Source organism: Anser brachyrhynchus (genome assembly GCF_964034855.1).
Source record: "Anser brachyrhynchus genome assembly, chromosome: 3".
NCBI classification, from domain to species: domain Eukaryota; kingdom Metazoa; phylum Chordata; class Aves; order Anseriformes; family Anatidae; genus Anser; species Anser brachyrhynchus.
Genome location: NC_137696.1, coordinates 125,922,680 through 125,945,938, shown reverse-complemented (window position 1 = coordinate 125,945,938; position 23,259 = coordinate 125,922,680). Strand labels below are relative to the sequence as shown.

At 44.9% G+C, this 23,259-nt stretch overlaps 1 protein-coding gene across 22 annotated transcripts in view; it reads right to left on the bottom strand.

Moving 5' to 3' along the window:
* Window positions 1–23,259, bottom strand: part of DTNB (dystrobrevin beta) — a 200,185-nt gene that overhangs the window by 117,411 nt on the left and 59,515 nt on the right. For all 22 annotated transcript variants that reach the window (XR_013948169.1, XR_013948170.1, XR_013948171.1 and 19 more), the window contains one exon: window positions 20,325–20,449. Coding sequence is in view for 18 of the 22 variants with exons in the window: in XM_080584224.1 (XP_080440350.1) it covers window positions 20,325–20,449 (125 nt within the window). In the remaining 4 variants the exon portion in view is untranslated. The remainder of the gene's footprint in view (window positions 1–20,324; window positions 20,450–23,259) is intronic.

The following is a 23,259-nucleotide window of genomic DNA, read 5'->3' as shown; positions in this document are numbered from 1 at the left end:
AAGGAAGAGTGGAGACGGGGGGGAGCAGGTTAGGGGGAAGCAAGAGAACGGTTATCTTCCTGCCTCACTGGAAGAGGATAAAGCCATTTTACTCTATGCAAAATGCTCCATAAGGATGACATCAGTAATACAATTGAAATCTTCCCCCGCACATTACAAATTCTCCAAAAATTGTAATAAAAATTTGAGATGTCATTTACTGACTTGAGGATGAAGAGCTCCAGCACATCTCATTTTCAAAGTGTTCCTACTGTTTATATCCGACAAGTCTTCAGAGTGCAGTTTGATGGCCTGATCCGGAGCCAGTTTGGCCCCACTTCTATTTAGTAAGTGAAACCGTGCCAGGGAGTCTTCCAAAAATCCAGGAACGTGATCTTCTACACGTGTAAATTGTTAGCAAACCCTCGCACAGTTCTGGCCTGAGTCAAACAGCAATTCCCAATAATTCCTGGGAGAAGAACGAGCCAGGAACTATTCCCAGGAAGCCGTTCAGATGTAGCCTGGCTCTTGTGGAAGGTAAGAAAGATTAATAGCACGGACGGGGCCGTTCTGAGCCAGCTGGCTTCGCTGGCAAAAAACGGTCCCAAGTACAATTAACAGTACATGCAGGACTATGACTTGATCTTGAGCTTATTCCTTTGACTTTGCACCTTTGTTTTTTTCTCTGATGTAACAGCCACCAGCATTTCATCAGCAATCTGCCAGAGGACGGCGCTTGGCCAGCAACAAGGACCCAGGCAAAGCCCGGGTGTCAGTGGGAGCAGATGGGAAGGGGCAGGCTCCGTCCTGGCAGACCGCCTCCAGCTAACGGAGGGTTTGTGGCACTGCCAACAGCCTGCTCGGTCACCCCCGACATCCCGAAGGTGCTTCCTGCAGCTGGCTGGTCCAGGTCACAGACCCGCTGAGGCTGGAGGGGACCTCTCGACACCACCCAGTCCCAGCTCCCTGCCCAAACTGGACCAGCCACAGCAGGCTGCCCGGTCACGTTTTTAATAGCTCCAAGGGCACAGACTCCACAGCCTCTCCGAGCAACCCATGCCCATGTTCACACTTTGTCCCAAATTTGGTCTGCCTTTTGGTCTTACACCGCATGCTCTGCTCACCCTGATCGGGGCTGATCTGCAGACGGGAGCAGCCTGCACAAGTGCTCCGCGAGCAGCAAGTCACTACAAACCCACGCGTGCTCAGGAGCCAAGCGGTGAGCAAGCAGCTGGGAAGAGCAGAACACTCAGGGTTTGTGTACTTCGCTTCGTGATGGCTTTCAGGCTGCCTTTGCACAAGCACTGGCTATTCTCTTCCCTCAGTGTATACGTAAAGACTGTCTAAAAGCGAGACGCAAGCTTTAACCCGTAACTCACACGCTAGGCAAGAGAATGTCATTTCTAGGAACACACCGGCAGGTATTTTGGAGCTTCATGTGCAAATGGCAAGGACTCTGCAGAGGACAACGGACGTAATGTGTGCTAAGTGTGCGATGCAGGCACATGTTAAATTAAAAGAGGAGGGCTGGTGTCAGCAGGCAGGGATATTGTGGAATGCTGCAGATACTGAAGCTTCAGATAGCTGCAGCAGAAGCAGTCTGCAGAGCTACTTTTACATAAGATTAAGTGAAAATGGTTTCAGACTTCTTCCTTAAACATTGCCTTTACTATTCCACTCTGTGCCTGAAGAATTCAACAATTGCTCAGAATCATAGAATCAGATTCATTATGGTTTGAGAAACCCTCCAAGACCACCTGGTCCAACCATCCCCCTACCACCACCGATGTCACCCACTAAACCATGTCCCCAAGCACCACGTCCAACCTCTCCTTGAACACCCCCAGGGACGGTGACGCCACCACCTCCCTGGGCAACCCGTCCCAACGCCTGACTGCTCTTTCTGAGTACTTGAGACACTTCTGGAAACTGTGTCAGATATATACGTGTTTTGAAATTCATCAGCCAGGACTTTAGTAGGTCACACCATACATTTCCTAACAGTGAGTACAAGATGGGTGCATTTTCTCTCCGGAGTTCTCTCTACTGAGCAAATTTGTTCTACTACTTAAGGGGACAACTCCTTTACTATTATTTGCTGTATAAACTCTTATCCTCTAATTGCTCAGTATCTATCACCAAGTAGGAGGAAATGAATTACTTCTTTTGTATTATGCATTATATATAACTAAGGGCATAAAAAGCCCCATTATTTATTATTCAAATCTAAATAATGATCTCCTGCTGCCTTCTCCCTCTGACTACATGCTTGAGTAAGTAGAATATAAGATCAATACGTCTGTTCAATAGGAGGCACTGAAGACAGGCCAATGAAGAAAAGGAAAACCTACTTAAAAATGCAATAGCTCATAATGACAACTTAAACTTCACAACAGAAAGCAAAGGGGTGTTAGAATTACCCTTTTCACAGAATTAACAGATTGGGGATGCAAACAGACTTCATCTTGGGAAAATAACAGTAAAGAGCGTGAGGGTTCATGGCAGTCAGCTAAACAAGCATCCCCGGTGTGACGCTGGAGCAGAACAGCCAGATGCAGTAACCACGTGCAGAAGTAGGAGAGCAATTTCTGGGAACTGAGAGGGGTTCTGCTGCATTTGGCACTGTAAGAACACGAACGGAATTGCATTCAATTTTTGGAACTGCAATTCAGGAGGGAGGTTGAAAATCAGGGATGGTTCACTGAAGAAACACAGGAACAACTAAAAGCTGGAAAACATGCTTTTCACAGAGATAATCCTAACTCCAAACCTCCTACTTAGCAGACAAAATAAGTGGTGATTTGATGGCAACCTACACGCACATTTAGCTTATTTGTAATAAAACCAAACAGCAGTACACAGCACGGATATAACAAAATCCAAGGAACAGAAACCAAAATGAACAAGTTCTACTTAGAAATATCCTTGCAGATTTTGAATAACGAGGACAATAAAGCACATGGACTATTTTCATGACTGTGGCAAATTCCGTCTGTTATAAATGTTAATGATTTTTATAAAATACCTGATTTTTTAAAATATATTTTCTGCTTTGCACAGGGAATAATTCGAAGAAATCCCCTGATCTCTGTTGCATTTGCGGTTCTAGTTAAATGACTGTGATGACTCATTTAGGCATCATGAACTCTGGTTAAGGAAATAACTGTAGCAGCATCTGTGTATATGTTTTGAGCTCTTTTGCTCAAAAATGTAAGGGAAAAACTTCACAGCAGGACAAGTTTTGGAAACTTCTGTCTGTCATATATAAACACAATGATTGAAGGTAAATCTGTGACACAAAAACCATCAGACTCAGAAGCTGGAATTACCAGCCAAATTCAAGAGGTGAAAGATGCGAATTCAGAGCTACACTTTGGCAGGCACCCAAGGCCAACGTTCTCCAACAGCTAACAACCAACCTAAGAAGCTGCAAGGTAGCGGCTTCTGTCAGAATGACTTATCAATGCAACACGCATTTCCTGCTTTTCCTGCTGCACTTATTTTGAAAAACTATCCTATAAAAGTAGGAATATACTATACTATACCAGGAATACATTATATCTTACCATAAAGGGTGATTTCTTCTTTTGCTTGTTTTTCTAATCCTGGGTAGGAACTGGGATTAAGAAACAAGAAACTAACCCCCTCTCCATAATAAAAAGTTTTAAAGTGTCACTCTGCTTTAAATCAGGAAACCACAATATTTAAAATATGCTGTTACAATGAGAAAATTTTAAAAAGAGTTGAATTGTTGAAATTCTATTTCTATTCTGCAACTATTTAGATTTCTTCAGTTTCAAATAAAAAGGGCTTTCTGTCACGCAGGCAGACATTGCTTGGATGAATAACTCAATTTTGTCTGATTTGTGCTTTTGCACAAAGTCACTGAAGACCAATTCTACTTTCAGTGCAGCGTGACCTTTGTGCAAATGCGAAAAGCAAAAAGTGGGAAAACATTACCTGTTACTTCTATTGTTAAATAGAAAAGGAAGTTTGTTTATTGTAAAAATGCACATTACCTTCAGTAAAGGAGACAGATCTAAGTTTCTGCTACTTGTGCAATTTGTTTTCTTTGTTTTCTGCACATGCAACAAAAGAATACAGATGAAACCTGTACCTGTGGGACAAACCCGTTCAATGCACAGCTGAAACAAACCTGAGAATGGAAACGTATTTACGGTTATCTCTAAGTGGCAAAGAACCAGACAAAATTCTCTGTAATCCTTTACTTACCAATCCCCTAAAATATCCAGATCACAGTATTGTTTAAATATGTCTGAAGAATTACGGTATCTTAATTCAAATAATGGATATGACTGCAGTTGCAGGAAGGCACTGAACACTGACTTTGCAGACTTCTGTAAAATTCCAAGTGCCAGATGACTGTCAGCAGTTCCTCACTGTAATGTACTACTTTCTGACACTGTATTTGTAAGAAAAAAATTAGGAATTGTTTAAAAATAGCTGCTAACACTCCTCCAATGAGAGCACCAAGGGCAAATACATCCACGGATATGCTGAGCCAACATTTTCCTCCTATAGAAAGGGAACATAACTGTAGTAGTAAATTGGATCTCACCACTCCATTCCGGTACAAATCACGTGAGCAACTTTCCAACAAAGATTACATGTATATATTACAGATTGATTACTGTTTTGTTCTCTTTGTTATTTTAATCAGCAGAAAATGGCCAATTTCTGTTCTTATACTACTCAAAAGTGTTGGTTTTATGTTTGTGATTAGGAGTGAGAAATGTGGTCTTGGCTTCCCTGGAATATTTTGAGTCAAGTTTTCTACAAGCCCTTACGGAGCTTTTACATCTGTTTAACCATGACTGATTTTCCTACTAGCACCGAGTAGTAATCCAGCCAAAAGCTATCTTGATGCAAAGGAAGGCATAAAACATAAGCCAACTAAGTATAATCTGACAACAATTTAAATCAAAAATCTATCATCCAAAAATAGCAGGTTAAATATTTGCCAAAAGGAAACATTTTAAGCACGTTTGGATACAATAATGGCTCAGAACTGACTGGTTACCAAAGACGAGATTAGCTGCTCCTGTCAGCCAGCCTGGCTTTGACTGGGCAAGGGGACTAAAGGCTTCACCTTTTTGCTCCATCCTCTGGAGATTTACATTATTTGAGCTGCCGAAACGATGCACAGACTATTTTAATTTTTGATGTAACTTACAAAACAGTTTACAGTGTATGCTTCTGTTAAGATGATCAGGATTAAATGAAACAGACACAATAAAAAGTTAAGAACTAACCACAAATCTGAGAACATACACAAACACCCGAGATTTGACAAAAAGATGTGTACCGCAGGGAACAAATCCCCGAGCTCTGTGACAAGAGCCGATGACAGCAGGGGCAGCGTGCTGTTCGCAGCCACTAACGCCCAGCCACGGCCGGGTTTCTGCTGGGGCTGGTTCGGCTGTGTCTCACATCTCAGGTGGCTGCCCAGCGCGGGCACCCAGCTCCACCATCACACACCTCCACTCCCAGTGCCTGGGAACACGCCAGTCACTCACCAGGACGAAACGTCACGGTAAGTTCTGCTGCATCTTTACGAAAGGCCCATTAATACCAGCTTGTGTTGTGAACACAGCGTTATCACTGCTGTTAGGTTTAGGTTGGGTATTAGGAAGAACTTCTTTACCGAAAGGGTTGTTAGGCATTGGAATGGGCTGCCCAGGGAAGTGGCTGAGTCACCACCCCTGGAGGTCTTTGAAAGACGTTTAGATGTAGAGCTTAGTGATATGGTTTAGTGTAGGACTTGTTAGTGTTAGGTCAGAGGTTGGACTCGGTGATCTTGGAGGTCTCTTCCAACCTAAGTGATTCTGTATCACAGCCTGGTGGGGCCCGCACCCACCCGGCTCCGTGCCCACACAGCTGTGCCCCGGCACCACAGAGCGCCCGGGGGGGCACCTGAGGAACGGCACCGAGCCGTGGGCACAGGCAGTGCAGGGAGCATGTGGGTTTGGTTTTAAAAAATACTAACGAAACCAACAACAACCAAACATCCAGCCTTACATTTCACTCCTTCCCCCCTTGGATTAAAGGGCAAAGCACAGCGCTCACTCGGGGAAGTCGGGGCTCGGCAGCAGGGCCGCCCCAGGCCCCGCAGATCCCGTGCCTGCCCACCCGCAGGGAGGCCCTGGGGGACCTCCGAGCCCCGCTGGGCCCGGCCCGGCCCTCTCCTGTCACGGCAGGGTGCTGAGCTCCAGCAAGGGCAGCAGACATGCGACTGGTGTGCCACACCAGAAAGCTTCTCCTGCTGACCAGAAGGGAGAAGGGGACCCGCCGGCAGCCCCCCTCGCAGCCGCGTGAGGGAAGGGAGCAAGAAAATTGCATGCAGGAGACCAGAAAGAAAGGCAGCGGCTGAAATACCAGCATAGGCACGCAATTCACACAAGTAAAATGCAACCCCCTGTACATTTTGAACTAAAAGAGAACATTAATATACAACTCATAAATTTTAAGTATCAGAGGTGGATGACTGCATCACAGAGCCTGACCCGTATACAGAAATCTTACGTTCCACCCACTTACTCCAGCACTGAGACAAGGGATTTAGGTTTGCCTAAAGCAGAACTCCAGCAGGTCTGGATGTAGGGCACCAACGAGAAAAGGCCACCGCTGCTTCCCTTGGCTGTTACGTTACTACCTTGGCCATAACGCGCTAACCTGACAATACCGCAGTGCTGAGCCACAGGCAAAAGCAAACACTTTTGTACTAACGCTGTGCAGCAAGCGCTGTAAGATCGATATGCTGTATGAATAAACAAGACGTAAATACATACATACATACATATATATATATATATGCAGAATTATAATTAAACTACTTGGAGGTTCTTACTCCTTTTGCTGGATTAACAACCTTCTTAACAATCCTTAGCAACCTTCTACCAGCCTGAAACTAAGCAGAGATTTATCTCAACTAGTAACAAATGTGTGTACTTACAGAATGGCACATAAAAATTAAATTAAAAATAAACTTAAGCTCATAAACACATAAAATTTAACATAAACTATGACTCTTCATAAAAACCTTTCTAGATCAGGAATAATGAAATACATCAGCACACGGGCTGTGGGGCAATGGATCACTAATATCAGCCGCATAACCATGGAAGGATACCTGAAGCCTCCAGCAGCACTCATAAGCTGCTCTATGAGGCTCTTCCTTCCCCATGCAGTGGAAGAAAGCATTTTGGGTAGTTAAACATGTTAACATTTAAAGGACAAACTAAAGCTAGTGTAAGGTGCAAATTTTTGCCATTGCTTGTAAAGAATGTTCAGCATTTCAATAAAATGCAGTTCATCACCAAACAAACTTAAGGATGCAAAGACGTTTTGTGCAACTGTGCTAAAGAATTGCCAGCTCTGCATCACACGGGAGGCAGTCATGACTTCGGATGTATTACACTTCTGACAAACACAAAGTAAAATTTACTTGCTGAAAGTTAACTGAAATTCATTAACACAATAACAACCTGAGTTAATAATAATAATAACCTGAGTTAATAATAATAATAACAACTGAGTGATAGGACTCAGATCTGGACCATATTAATGAAAACAGAGGGTAGCTGTGTGAAATGCCTACTGGGAGAGGATTTTTAAAAAGTTTCCTCATGTCCACAGTGACATTTGACAATACTGAAATCCAGAGAAGCAGCCACAGCACAGCTTCTAGGGCGAATATTAGCCCACTGCATTACTCAGGTGAGCAGCTGGGGCAGGACCCAAGCACCACCACATTTCTCCACCCGCTGAAAAAAACGCCTCGAACTGCTTTTGACACTGGCTAATACTCTGAGAGCCTCTTCTGAAAATCACCGAAGCTCCCGCTTGCTGTGGACTTAGGAGACAAGGTGCACCTCTGGAGAGCCTCCCCACTCCCTCTAAGAGCCCACAGCAACAAGTTACAAGGTAAGGATATCTAATTAGACAGCCTCAGTTAATGACCTGCTCTCTGCGTAACTGAAATCAGTTGTGTTCCAGGATGCACACCCTCGGGTGCCACCCCTGATGTGCACGGCTTTTTGCCAGTCAGCACCACTGCAGCCAGGCGCCCTAAGACCACCTCATCTTCCAGGAGCGGGGTCACTGTGATAGCTCGGTGACCTTCACGGACACGGAGGGCTTCAGGTCCCTAAGAAAACCGAGGCAGGACCCAAGACAAAGATAGATTAAAACCCACTTTTCCTTTCTAGAACTATCTACTATTAAAATAACATAGTTTTTCACGTCAGACTTAGCTTTCAAAAAAAAAAAAAAGAAATCCTCTGTGTAAGATAACTCCCCTGAGAAGCTGAAAGAGGGAAGGAAGAGAACATAAAACCTGACGGAGCGGCAGCAGCTGGAGGCTCCTCTGCCAGCTCAGGGAGGCCAAGTCCTGCACCTCGGACGAGACAACCCCGTGCAACCGCACAGGGTGAGCATCTGCTGGCTAGAAAACAGATTTGCACAGGAGGACCCGGGGGTCCTGAGGAGCACAAACTCACGAGCTACAGCAGCGAGGCTGACCATGTGCTGGGCTTTGCCAGCAGGAGCAAAACCAGCAGGTGACGGGAAGCGATTCTTCCTCTCTGGCCCTGTGAGACAGGGCCTGGAGCGCCGTGTCCTCCTCTAGGCTCCTCAGGACATGGAAGAGCGAGTGCAGCAGAGGCCACCAAGATGGTCAAGGTCTGAAGCGAGCGGTGTACGAGGAGAGGCTGACGGAGCCGCTTTGTTCGGTGAGCAGCAGGTTCAGGGGGGCCTCGCGGCCGCCTGTGACCACCCGCCCTCCGTGCTTGAAGGGAAGCTACGCTCCGCTGGAAGTGACCCTGAGCAACGTAATCGAACCTCAGAGGTGGGCTGAACTTCTGAGCTGGACCAGAAGACCTCCAGCAAGCTCTCCCAACTAAGTTATTCCAGAATTTTTGAATATCAGCTTGGCAGAGCAGGTATCATAGGCAATTTATACAATGTAAATAACAGCCTACTGTGGAAACAAACAGAAAAGAGTTCATAATACAGAAGAACTTTGCTCTGTCATGGAGAATAAGGACAGCCATAATCAAGACATGCATAGCATCCAAACCTTTCTACTCTGAACGCCTTAATTATAAGTGTGGCCAAAAGGCTTCAGGACAAAAAAAATAAAATCCCATTTACAGGCCCATTAGGCTGAGACAGATGCCAGCCCCACAGATTAAAGGCTATTACAAAATCTGGTGAAGAGCTGCTATGCGTTAATCCAGATAAACACTTCGCCTGGGCAAAGCAGCAAAATGACACAGAATCAAACATTAGGAAACCGTCCCATCGTCCAAGAACAGCTCAAGAAAGGCAGGTATATCTAGTAAGAAGCATTCTCCCCGTGTGGGATGGAGATCTCTCACACGTTAGTTCCTCAGTAGTCTGGAGCCCTATCTGCTACACACACAGGGAATGAATTTCAGTCTAAGGCAATTAAGGAAATGAGCACGGGGTATCCACCAAATGAAACCACTACTGTGGAGATATCTAAAAACATTTCTGTTCTGAATAAACGGCGATCACAACCACCGTAGGAAATACAGAAACATGCCTCCTTCACTGGGAATTGAAGGAAAATTCCGTGTACCAGGTGTTGTATTCAAAGAATATGAAAATCTGGGAAAATCTCTTTCTTAAACATGTTCGGCTTCATAACCTTTTTATACAATGCAATGTCATCTGTCTTCTGTTAAAAATCTTTATATTTTTTAAATGCATATTTATGCAATTTTGGTTAAAAATGCCTATACCATTCCTCAGCAGTGACAGAATGAGCATGAAAGTTAAAAATAAGCGATCATATTCTCGAAAAATAAATTCATACCAAATGCTTATGCATCTTAGGAAAACACAGCAAGTTTCAAAGACCACAAGAAGATAAAAATGACAGGTCGCCAACATTTCACGACTGTGTGCAAGCACCTAGCCAACAACGGTAATTAAGACATGCTCATCAGTGTTTCACATCACCTTCTGCAACTTCAACCGCCTTCAAATCAGCTCGGCACCTGCGCACGTACGCAGAGGCACGCGCCGAGCCAAGCGCACACAAACCAAGCGGTGCTGTGCCTGCGCCCGTGCCGCTGGCTTCGGGAGGGCGCTTGCCCACGGCAGGGGAACGCTGAGCTCTGCAGCCCGACGGGCAAAAACTTTCAACATTGTGCTTTGTGGGAGACGGGCTGACCGGCGCTATTAATTATGCATGCCAATAAAAACCACGGCCATGAAGGACGGGAACTTCAATATCCATGGGAATTGCTTCCAGTACAGAAGTTCAGAGAAACAGGTGCTTGTAAATCTTTAAACACGCCCCACAGACTCACCTGTGCATGTGTGCGGGCCCCCATGGACACAGGGGTGCGAGGAGAAGCCTCAGAGCTCCCAATGCAGAAAGGAAGTTTCTCTTGGCTGCTTTTGGCAGCGACCTGTACCAGCGGAGGAGGAAGCACTCACACAGAGAGGTCGTGTGCTCTCCTTACCCACCACTCCCAACTCAGATAAGAGCAATTCTCTCCATCATCTGCTGTATCTTTTCCTCCCCCTTAAGCCTGGAAGGACACCGGGCTGTTCTCCCTCCTGTTCCCGGCAGGCAAAGGGAGGCACCAGGCAGTGATGCAAGGAATGCATGCTGAGGGCACCGGCTCTCTGCTGCCCAGGATGGAGCCCGAGCCCGAGCCCTCCCGCCTCGCTGCTGGCCCCGTCCCTGGTGGGCTCCCGTGGGAGCCCCCCGGCTGCACCGGCACAGCACGGACCCACCTGTGCCTCCTGCGGCTGGCGTGGAGCAGCGTCACCGCGACCTCACCGGGGCTCCGGCATTACAGGGAACGCACGCACGGTTTTGGCTTCCTTTCCTATGGAAAAATGTCCTGAACTCGGAAAACGCGCTGACGGATCATCCTATAGCAGCGGCAGTTCCCACGGCAGCAGCGAACGCAGGCGCGGGCTGGCAGAAGGCAGCAGGGACGCGAGGCGCGCAGAGGCGGCTCTCCGGCGGCTGCTGTAAATCAGAGCAAGCCCCAGCGGCTTCGCTCAGCGCTGCAGGCTTCGGCAGCTCCTCCAGGCAACTTCAGCATTCGGATGCTACAACAATGGCTTAAGCTACTCGGCTCCTACCCTGCGCCTCCTGCTCCTTATTCCTGTTCCGTCCCCGCTCCGCTGCCCGTCCGAGGTGCCGCACAGCACGCGGCGGAGCTGGGCACCGCTGCACACGGATGCAGGAATTTGACAAAGTTTGTGGCTTGCTGCTAACAAAAGGGTCTGATTGTACATGAGCTATACAATATAAACAAGGTCTTTCTGAATGCAATGAGGTCTGCTAGATGTCAAAACCGTCAGTTCTTTATCTTTGAAATCAAATCACCTTAGGGGATTTTTACAGCTGCTGCACAAGATTTGAGACTTTTAACTATGGAAGTACACAGAAAATTAGCCCTGATAAACTTTGCAGATGAGACAGGCTCATAAAGTAGTAAATAATGATGAAATGGCAATCACTAAGACTAATCCAGACCACTTGCTAAGCTATGCTTGTTAAAACAAACTATTTCAATAAGGCCAAATATTACGTTATACATCTGTGACACAAACACGCAGACTTCGATTCAGAGAACAGAGCTGCATCTCTGAAAGCAGTGACTACAAAAAGCATCACGGACCAGAGCTGACAGGTAAGGCAACCTGCTGGCAGCAGAGCTGATCTGCTCCTGGAGCACACATCCAGAGACGTACGACTGTGTAGATCAGCAGAGGAAGAAAAACAGAACAAGGGCTGGGAGTGGAACATAGTTTAAGTGAAAATTTTGAAATATTTAATGTTAAAGTAGTTTAACAGGAAGGATGACTACTCAATCAAACAAACTGCTATTCAAGAAATGTTGCCTTTATAACCTCTCAAAATTGAGTTCTTTTACGTTAGATTGCCTTTCCCAAATACAAATTGCCTGGCTCAGTACAGAAGGAAGGTGGTGACATTTAATGATCAATGAGATGTAGGCAGTAAGAGTGGCTGATTTAATGTTATCTGACCTTAACTTCTATAAAAAGTCATCTTTGATGTATGTTTGCAATAAATACCGGCAACCTAAGCATATTTCTTGTTCCTCTGTGTTCACTGAAATTTTATTTAATATATTTAAGAAGATGATTTGGATCAGCAACCCCCGGTTCTAGGAGAAAGGACCTTTATTTTCGTGGAGTTTTTGGAGGCCACAAAGCTCTTTTTCCAGAAAGCTTCCCTAACTGTGAGGAAACCTGGGATTTGTCTGCAGTTTTCACTGCCATCCAGCAGCCTGACAGATCAAGGATGAAGGAGCATAGAGATGCTGCTAATCAGATCTGCTGCTGCTCCCATCCAGAGCATGGCAGGTTCAGCAGCAAAGTGCTCTGTAATACCTTACAAAAATGTTCTCTCGAGAACGTCACTGCCGCTGTGCCGACAGTAGAGGGGCCATCCCTGCCTAGTCCCGTGAAGGTCTGCTTATGGACCCCACCACTGACTCTACTCCACCCTAAAAACCATCCACTAACCCCCACCTTTTGCTTCCCTAACCTTCAACACTTTTCAGTACATCAGAAGACCTGTATTTCAATCGCACAGTAATTTCAGTAAATTCAGTAAATTCACAGTAAATAATAACTAGTTTCTTTAATAGGCTCTGACAAATTATCCTTCAAAAAGCTTTTTGAAAATCCAAATACCCGAAATCCACTGGATTCCCTTTATCCACAGCCCTCCAGAGAGGACTGGCCCCTGAGCAAGGCTGGATGGGCTTCTCTGAGAGGGGCTGGAAACCCTAAGCAGCCCTGACTCCTGTATATCAAGTCTGTTGTAAACTCGGATGGATTTGGGCTCCGGAGGGTTTCCATGTAGACAACAGCGAAGCATTTTGCTTCTGCTCAGCACCACATCGCGCGCGTTCCCTCCGCCTGCTGACACGAGGGGAGTGCGTTCTTCCTTCTCTAACCCCCAGAGCTTTCTGGCAACTGCAAGATAAAGAAAAGATTTCCACCTAAAGCAGACTCAGTAAATTAGCTGAGGATGTTTTAGCCCCACTGTTTGCACTGCAGAGGCAGTCAGGGCCAACAAACCGTTTTGTAAGCATATCAGTTTTTGGCTTCCACCTATTTTTCAAGTTTTTCAGTAGAGCTGTTCACAGCAGTAGCAACAAGTAAAGGAAAATGGTTTTGAGAGATCATTGCTCCCCCCAGGGTTTTGGGTTGAAGCAATGAAAGAGCCCCACAGGTCGTTGCTGCCTGAGGAGGTGGTCCTGGGGAAAACAAGGGAACGGCCAATAAATAGTTTTTGAATTGTCACACAGGGTAAAGCTCCTGGCAACACACATCTGATGGTCTAAAGCATCTGCAACCCACAAACTGTTATTCTTACCGTAACTCTTCACCAAGATCTTACAAAGGTTATTTTAATGTCCAAAGGTAAGCTCTTCACACGTTATTGTTGCAAAACTTCTGGGAGGAGATATATCCAGTGTCAAACCTATGTCAGTTCTACCACTACTGAAAGAACCACAGGGTCGCCCTGATTTCTTACAGTAAGCAGGCTCTGCAGAACCACGCTGTGTTCTAAATTCATTGATCTCTTCCTTTTTCAAAGAGTTAAACCAATGCTCTTGGTCTTATTTTGAACTCAGGTTATTTTGCTAGAAACAGAATCCAATTAAAATTCGAACTTAATATGACACGTAAATAAAGTAACGTAACAGGAAGAATTAGAAGTTAGTCCGTAGGCAGCTTTCCCACTTTAGATGGCACTTCTGCGCCGCTCTTCCGCTGCAAGGAGAAGTGAGAAGGGGCATTTCCTTAACAGCCAGGGCTATGCCGCATGGTGCACACCTGTCCTGGGGGGCACGCGTCAGCCACAGCATCTTCCACACAGCAGAACATTCCCTTCCCGCCTCACTGTATCGAAGGTAAATATTAGCAATACGAGTAAATATTACCAATACAATCACCTGTTCCCCTCTTCCAGGCAGCCTCTGAAAGGCTGAGTCCACCTGACTGCAGTGTCCAGGCCAGGAGGAGCCCCAGCGTCCCGAGGAGAGCGGCGCCCTGCCCTGACAGCCGCGGGTCCGTGAGGACCGGTTAACGTCGGTGCATCGGCTGCGGGTGCCGAAGGCTTACACAGAGGAAGGGGCGAGCTGTGGACCGACAGCCTCAGCCCGAGGTTTGCAGCAGGTCGCGGTGGACGCGGCTTTCCAGCTGAGCCGGGGCTATCGGCAGAACTCAGTGCCCCCAGCCCAGGTACCCCCAAGCTCTCTGCCCCCGCACGCTGCTGGCCCTGGTGACCATGGCACAGACACCAACACGCACACGACAGGCCCCTGGCTATCTAATTTTGGTAGACCTGACAGTGGTAGCACATATTCTCCTTGAACACTTTGTGGACCCCCACAAATGCTTTCTCATCACATTTTTCCTTAGCTGCTGAAAGCTTAAAGCAGCACCCCCACTCTTTCACCATAAGAAATGTGAGGTAATCCTTCGTCCTTTACCTCTCCGTGGCTTTACACACTCGTCACCTGGCGGGACCCATGGGAGACAGCCATCAGGGTGGGACATGCATTTCCTCTCCAGCTGTCACAGACCGTGGCATCATGCCTTAGCACAGAGCCACCGTCACCAGCGGCCGAGGAGGTGACACACGCCACCTCTCTGGTGAAAACGCTGAGTTTTGGAAGAAAGGGAAGAGGAGCAGCTCAGGGCAGCAGCCGCAGCTGCCTCTGACACAGCCCATCTGTCACAACAGCGGCATCCAAGCTACAGAGCATCGCCGCATTCAGCATCGGCACCAGGACACCTCTGCTCTGTTGGACGGAGTTGTGTCACAGAACGGCCGGGACCTCTGGAGATCATCTGGTCCAACCCCCTGCCAAGCAGGGTCACCCTGAGCACGTTGCACACGTCGTGCCACCCAAGGGATCCACCTCGGACAACCTTCTGAAACACAGGCTTTAACAGAGAGGTTTTACACGTTGATGGGCCCGGAGCCAGGGGAAACGCTCCAGCTATAATCTGAAATAACACCATGGTGAAGGAAAACTTTAAACGGATTTCTCCCACGAAAACTGCTTCATGCCACATACAATCTCTGCTTTATCAAATACAAGCTGACCAGGGGTTTTTCGATGCCTATTAATTTTTTCTGTCATTTAGATGGGGGAGAGACTTTGGAGCCTGTGCATTCCAGCAACCGTACTCAGGAAACCGAGTATGCCAAAAGCCAAAAAAGAACATGATTCAAGCAGAATCACTCTACAGCAGCCTGAAATCTCACACCTAGGCACAGCTCACAACCTGGGGGAGGAGGCAGGGAGAGAGAGAGGGGCGCAGATCGCACTGACCTAGCAGGAGGAACGAATTTCCATTTTAACAGTGCTGACCCAGCACAGCTGCAGGAATTCAGGTAGAGAGAGCTAGAGGTACGTTCAGAAACATTCACTTATTTTGGGAAATATATGTAAAGCAAATCCGTGATTGCCTGATGGAGCATACGTATGATGCTCTTTCAGAGGATTCTGTAAAGTTCCTGACTGGCTACATTAAAATTTTTGCATACATTTTTCAGAGATCATAAAATGATAGGGAAATACTGGAGTAAGAGGGTGTCTGTCAAACACAGAACGTAAAAGAGACTGGTATTCTTATAGAACTAAAAAATGCTCTCCTTTGGGTTTTTTAATTTTCAGTGGCAGGTAATTCTGCCAGTTTTGACTTTGCTAACCTATTCTAACGATTACTTACTTACATTCACTATTAAAAACACATTTCTTATTTTTATTCTGAATTTGCCCAGCTTCAGCTTCTGGTCAGTGTCTTTTGGATAAGCTTATCTGCTAGAGCTCCCTGGGATTACATTCCGTTTCCCTAGGATAGATATTTTTAGAAATATCAAATCATTCCTCAGTGTGTCACACTACCATTACTTGAGCTACTTGAGTGTTTGAACGTAAGGCTACGCATCTTCCAATATCTACTCCCAGGCCTTTTAGCATTTTAATTGACCTTTTCCAACCGCTCGGTCTCCCAGCGCCCACCCTGACTGTGGGTACTGTCACTGCCAAGTTTTCTGACACGGATCATGCCGCCACCGAACAGCAAGGGTGAAGTCTCTTCCCTGTACCCACATGACAGTAGCCTCCTTGCCTATAAAATTGCCCAGAACATGCATATTTAGGCAATTATATGCCACGACCTCCAACATTTTTGGAGTCATTCTTCCCTGCATACTGTCCTTTTAATCTTCATCCAAGGGTTTTTTGCCTACCTAGCCTACCAGTAGTGATTTTGCATTTTTCCTCCTGGCCATTCAAACAACTGTTACGAGCACAGAAGCCAGGTCTCTGCACAACTCCACTTGGAAACGCGCCCTGTGCAGCAGTTTCTTTTCCAGTTATATTGAGGACACCTAGCTAAACGCTGCTTTCAACCTGCTGTATACCTGCTATATTGAGGGTTGCTTTCTAAATTACGCAGTGCTCATAATAAATGCATTATTTCAACAGTATCACTTCATTAATCAAAATTAATCTAATCGAAAAGATAGAAACTGAGCCTGACTACACCAAATTGACAAAAGCCTGTGTGTGCTGCCTGGCACGAGTTACCTTCTTATTTACTGATCAACAAAATAGCTTATCTACTGCTCAATTATTTTATTCACCATCAAAGTCAGGTGGGTAAACTGAACGTGTCAGAGATTGCCCTGCTTGACTTCATTCAAGAAATGAGATAAGGTGCGTTTTCCTCCAGCGCTCTGGGAACTTTCCAACTGCTCCAAGACACGGCAACAATCAGCAGCAAGCAGTCAAATTAAGAAATTTTGCACCTCTTTCAGAATGCAGTTTGGACTGAAAATGTAGAGGGTGCAATTCCACATCCTTTTGAATTACCTCTGAGAGATATCAGAGACCATCAGCACATTGCACAATTGCTGCCTTCTCACCAGCCAAACCACAGTCTGAAAACTATTTTCCAGTAACTTCAACCATTACGACTGAACAATTTACCATTTATTATTTTATTGCAACAACAGGCCAATATCATTCTTACCGGTTTTTATTATTTATACTAATAATATATGGCCATTTCTCTTTCCCTTTTGTAATCCTTTTTTTCAAATCCACCTTCTACACAGCGTACCTCCCAGTTTCCATTCTTTACTAGCAATCTTTGCCTTTTCTCATCCCCTTGAGCAGTATAGCTGTTTATTGCTCCCCTTCCAAGTCTTTTTTTGCCTGGGGTCACTTGGCCAAGTATTCTTAAACAGTTCCTAGTTATTAATATTTTTATGTTCACATTATATACTCAGCTGACGTTGATTTCAGCTTCGCAAGACAGACTCTTCTAAAGCACTGCTAGATGCTGATGTGTACCTCATTTACATGCAACAAATGTAATCAGGTCACGATCACTTACACCTAAATAATGACTCATTGTAGCCCTGAGCAATTCCTCTTCTGAAGTTGAATTCTCTAGGACAGAATCTCCAACAGGTATGTCCTTTTTCATGCTTAAAAACTGTTACATCTACTTTTAAGAATTGCCAGTGGTTATCGCTTATATAGAAAACCTCAAAGGTGGTACTTTAAAAAAAAAAACATTATTTTATTTTTACATTCATTTTAATTAGCGAACCATTTTGTTTTCCTGTGCTTTAGCGGTTGACACAAATACCACATGCCGCCTACTTGCCCTGCTCTTGCATCAGACCATTACTGTGCTCTCCCTGTGCCTGCATCAGGCAGTGGTCCCCAGCGCTCGGTCCTTCGGGCGCCCCTCCTGCGTTAAAGCTGGCAGCGGGCAGCAGACGTCCCCGAGCTGGGACACGGCCCCAACCCCTGCAGAAGGTGTCACGTGCTGTGCCCACCCAGCTCCAAGCCCCAAGCACCCTCCAAGCCCCTGCCGCAGCCCCCAGCAGCTTTCTCCATCACCTTTATATATATTAAAAAATTGTAAAAGTATTGCATTGTACACTCCTAATTATCTCTTGTGAATGCTAGTCACCGTCAGCTTGGAAGCAGCACAGAAAACCTACACAGAAAAACGTGAATGGATTCATGATGATTCCTGATTTGAGAAAATTTTAAGCACAAGATGATTTTCCTATGAGGCTGAGCAGCAGCTCACTACAGAAAATCCAGATTTAAAGCTCAGTGACTCAAACTCCACAACAGCTCCCAACCAAGGCACGGAGCTCGCTCTGGTACAGCCTTGTCCCCAGGGATCCACTAAGCCCTGCATTTAGGAGGACACAGCACTGCAGCTCTGAAATGAACAGCTGCAAAATGGACCTTCTTTTTTTTTTTTTAATATATGGTTGCAAGTTCACGGAGAAAATCAGAACAGCTATATTCTGTTACGTCAAATCCAGCTCCCCTCACTGCACAGGACTAAAAGTATAAAAGTTGGGAAGTATTCAGTGATGCAAGAACGGGAGAAAGCAATCACACAGCTAACCAGAAACTGGTAAATGCTGTTTTTTAAGGAGTTTAGCATTGTAACAACTTGTTCATATCAAGTTATGGGTCTTCTACACTTGTTACAAAAGAAAGTCACACGAGAGTTTTACCACACTACGATAAGCTTTACTACTCTCCCCTTTCCTGTATTTTTGGCAAGCTAGCCTCCATTTTTTCCTTGCTGACTGTCTCAACTGTTGAAAGGAATGTATGAAACAGCCAAAAACATAAGGCATTAAGAAAGGTTGAAGTAGCACATCCTAATATTGAACTTTCAGTGGTTATAAGACATTCAGATTTGAGTACTTTGGTTTTCCATTCAGATATTGTGACAACAGAGAAACCACTCAAGAAGAATCTAATATTTATGAGAACTAGAAGAGCATTGACTCCACTTACTCTCAGAATTGCAAATTACTGAACAGTCATGAAAATGTGAGTCCTCCATTTTACATAAATTATATCCCGAGCTGCACCAACAGCAGGGCGAGGGCGGGGATTGTCCCCCTCTGCTCTGCTCTCGTGAGACCCCACCTGGAGCCCTGCGCTCAGCTCTGGGGCCCCCAGCACCAGAAGGACAAGGAAGTATTAGAACAAGTCCAGAGGAGGCCACAGAGATGATCCAGGGGCTGGAGCACCTCTCCTGAGGGAGACCAGGGCTCCAACTGAGGGAGCTGGGGTTGTTCAGCCTGGAGAAGAGAAGGCTCTGGGGAGATCTTACAGCGGCCTGCCGGTACCTAAAGGGGGCTGCAGGAGAGCTGGGGAGGGACTCTGCCAGGGAGTGGGGAGATGGGACAAAGGGGGAATGGTTTTACACTAATTAGGGTAGGCTTAGATTAGGTATAAGGAAGAAATTCTTTATTATGAGTGTAGTGAGGCACTGAGCAGGCTGCCCCGAGGAGCTGCGGATGCCCTATCCTTGGCAGTGCCCAAGGCCAGGCTGGATGGGGCTGGGGGCAGGGGTCATGCCCATGGCAGGGGATTGGAACTAGGTGGGTTTTAAGGTGCCTTCCAACCCAAATCATTCTATCCCTTCCCTTTGCTTCTCTTTCCCCACTCTTCTCTGCAGCATGTGCTTAAATTTAGCTAGATGTGAAGACAGACTTTTTGTCAAGACCGTAGGACATTAAAATAGATCTATTTGGATGCTTACTTTACTAAAATTAGAAGTGCCAGAATTTGAGTATTTTCTCCAGGTTTTTTTTTCAGGAGAAAACTGGCAAATGAGGGAAGCAGACTCATTTCAAGTTGGTTCAAACCAACACCAGTACAATGGTATTTTGTTAGGATCATTCCATCTGTTTGGCAATGAGGTTAGAATGAAAGGCTAGCAACAATACCAGTGAGCAGAAAAACACAGCAAGCCTCTCGGTGAGATAAATAAAGTCAATGGTCCCACAGCAACAAGTGAAAACCCCCTAATATTAGCCACAAGTAAATATGGCCTTTATTTAACATTGTTTTGTTTACATCATTTTAACCTACAACAAACGGATCAGACTACTTTATCAATGGGGAGATGTGTAAAAGGTAAGATCGCTTAGTACTTTGAAAATACTAATAAATGTGAGTAGAATATATACAATATACAGTCAGACTTCAGTCTAAGTATACATAAACTTATTCTGTATCAATTTTAGTTAACGAGATACTCTTAACAAAACAGTATGTTTGAAATATTTTTTTCAGAGAAACATGTAAACATTCATAGCATTGCAACTGAATAATACTAACCTGAGGGCTTTCCTGCTAGCCAATTAAAAAGTCAACCACAACCACAAAGACCTTGTTTCATAACACTGATTAACTGAAAGACAGATTAAAGCAGATACTCACACTATATGTGCAAGATCAAGTGGCTTTTCTGGCTGCTCGGGAAATATAGGACGAGGTGGTTCTCTGCTTGGTACACAACCAAGTGATTTACTAATTGCATGGCTCAGCTTCTTTGCAGGCGATTTCTGTTTTGGAAAGAATGACAAAAGTGAGTTGACTATTACGAAGAGCAGTGAAATATGTGCAATCAGATGACAAAGAAATGTTAAAAACAAAGCATAGAGTTCGAAACATTCGTTTACATTATGCCATACTAAGAAATCAGTAAAGAAACTACACAGATTAGCAAGTTGGTTTTCTTAGCTGGTGGTGTTTTTTTTTTTTTGGTGTTATAATACTGGAAAATGAAAATAGTTTAACAAAAGTATGTAACTTTAAGAAATAAACCGATTGTCTGGTGTTTCTGTCAGGAACTGACATCCAGTGAAGCAATTTCTTACGCTCTCTGATAAGGTTTTCTGAACATAGGTGTTGTATTTTGAGGGGAGGGCAAGGGAAGAAAAAAGGTGGTGCAGAAGCAGGTAAATAACCTGCACGCACAGCCTTACCAATTGTCAGCACTGCGTTCATTTCCAATCTACTAGAATCAATTGAAATTTGGAGCTATGCCTCCTCCTTCCTGTCCTTTGCTAAGGTAATTGTTTTTGAAAGACAACTTCCAATTTCTTGTTCGTTATAGGCACAGCCAAGGTGAAACACAGAGAGATGAACAATCAGTTTATTTTCTTTTACAATTCACTTGATGTGTTAACTCATGTCACAAGAGGAGCAACTATTCTGGGACCAGCTGAGGAAGGCAAAGACCAGAAGCAAGTATCGCCAAACACACAGAAAAATGGTCATGCACTTAAAATGGTAAGTCCAGTGTGGATTTAAAAAAATAAGTCTTAGAACGTTATTACTTCCGCCACGCTCACCCTGATGTGGGAGGCCAGCAAATGCTTTTATCAGAGCTCAGAAGTAACCTGGCAGCACCGTGTTTCTGATCAGGCTCAATAACAGTCCGCGTGCATGCAACATGGTGGCTGACTGCTCCTCCCTGTCACTGCCTGCTGTCCCTATAACATGTTCTGAAGTGGAATTTGGACCAATTCTGAATGCACATTTAAATTACAATTCAATTTAACACTAATTTAAACAGGAGGCAAGGCTACCAGAACAAGAGTAACACATTCTCTTGCAGTTATCATAAAAGAGTAACTAACAATTACTAGCAATTACTAACAACAAATTAAACGATTAGTAATTACCAACCAGTGAGCCTCTTCAGCCCTGGGCTCCTGGCTTTAGCAAAATCAAACAGGCAATAAAGGCTTTTTTGAGTAGAGAACCTATGCATGCGGAAGTTGTTCCCTCTCTGAATTTACACTTTGTAGTAGATTGGGATGTGTTTTAAGTAAAATAGTAATATCAATCAGAAACCAATAAAAAAAGATAAAAATCCTCCTTTCAAATTAGAAGACAAGAGCTGGATGCCTCTGAGAATACAATAGGATAGCTAGTTGTTTATTGAAGGTTAATTACCTCCATCAATTATTTTACAACTCTCAGTCAATGCTAACTGAGAACTCTAACTCCAAGCTGCCTCTTGGAATTCATGATGAATGCTTTCTTGGGAAAAAAAATCACTCATGATAGTATTGTTCCTTGAAGTACGTGTCGGTGAAGACTCGATGGGTAGCTGCAGTGGGCTTCTAGTCACGTGCATCTATCGGCACCTCACACCGCTTCACAACACATACTCTGGCCTGCTTCTCATACTAAGAGCGTACTGTTTCAAAAATTAACCCAATTATTCAATCTATTGCAGGCTAATTCCTTTCAGGTTCTGGAATTTGTATTCACCAGCCCACAGACCCAACCTGTGAAGGAGCAGGATGCACGTTGAAGGCCACGGAGTGCAAGCCACCCAACAGCCTTCAGACACCAGGGGACAGGGGTGATTCAATGGTCCCGATACGTCTCTCTGCCTCTTGCTGGCAAAGCCTCTCCCTGTCCAAGTAGTGCTGCACACATCTCCTGATGTGCACACAAATTCTTATCGCCTCTCATCAGGAAGGGCTTCAGTAAGAAGGGTGCCGAGATAATTAACTGCTTCAGGTGAAAGTCTCCTATAGGGAGCTCTGTAAAACTGTTCAGAAGCACTTCAGCTTGCTAATTCACCAAATAGACAGTGCTAAAAAAGACTTGCTAATAGGGTTTCATGTGTTGAGAAAACCTGGTAGATAGCAATCAACAGATTGCAAATACAGTTGAAGTGCATGGTGCTCTCACCACGGAAGGTACAGATGATCATCAGCCCTTAATTATTTTGAAAGCTGACAAAAAATCACAGTCCAATCTTTATATTATTTCCTACTAAGCCCACAGCAAAATTCAAATTACGCACTATTAATTTTGTTATCAAATAAATGTGATGAAACCAAAAGTAAAATTCTGTTTTTCCTAAATTTCAACATTCTTCATGTTAAAATTTTCCACATACGTTTATCTCCAAATTTGTTCTCCACTTCTCGTGTATTTCCTCTGCACAGACCATCCATCATCACAGTGTCTTTTCTGTGACCTCTTCTTCGCAGTATTTTAGGCTATTTTAAAAGCGTTTTTCCATTGTGGTAACAAACACCATATCCTATTGTGCTAGCCCATCATTTATATTGTCAAACAAACACAATGCTGTCTAGAATGCAGAAATACCGAGCCACTGCTGCAGCCTCGCCTTCTGAAAATTACAGAGGGAAGATAATTTCTATTGATCCCAACTTTTGGATAATGCCTCTCAGTGCAGCTGAGAGCGAAAAGAGCACGGCATGCTGAGTGAGCACGCTGCTTCCTGGGCAAGTATGCCTCTCATGGATACTTGGCTGCCCTGAAAAATCACACACACACGCCTCAACTAGCTGAGCTCTACTTTAGAAATATCTAATAAAAACTG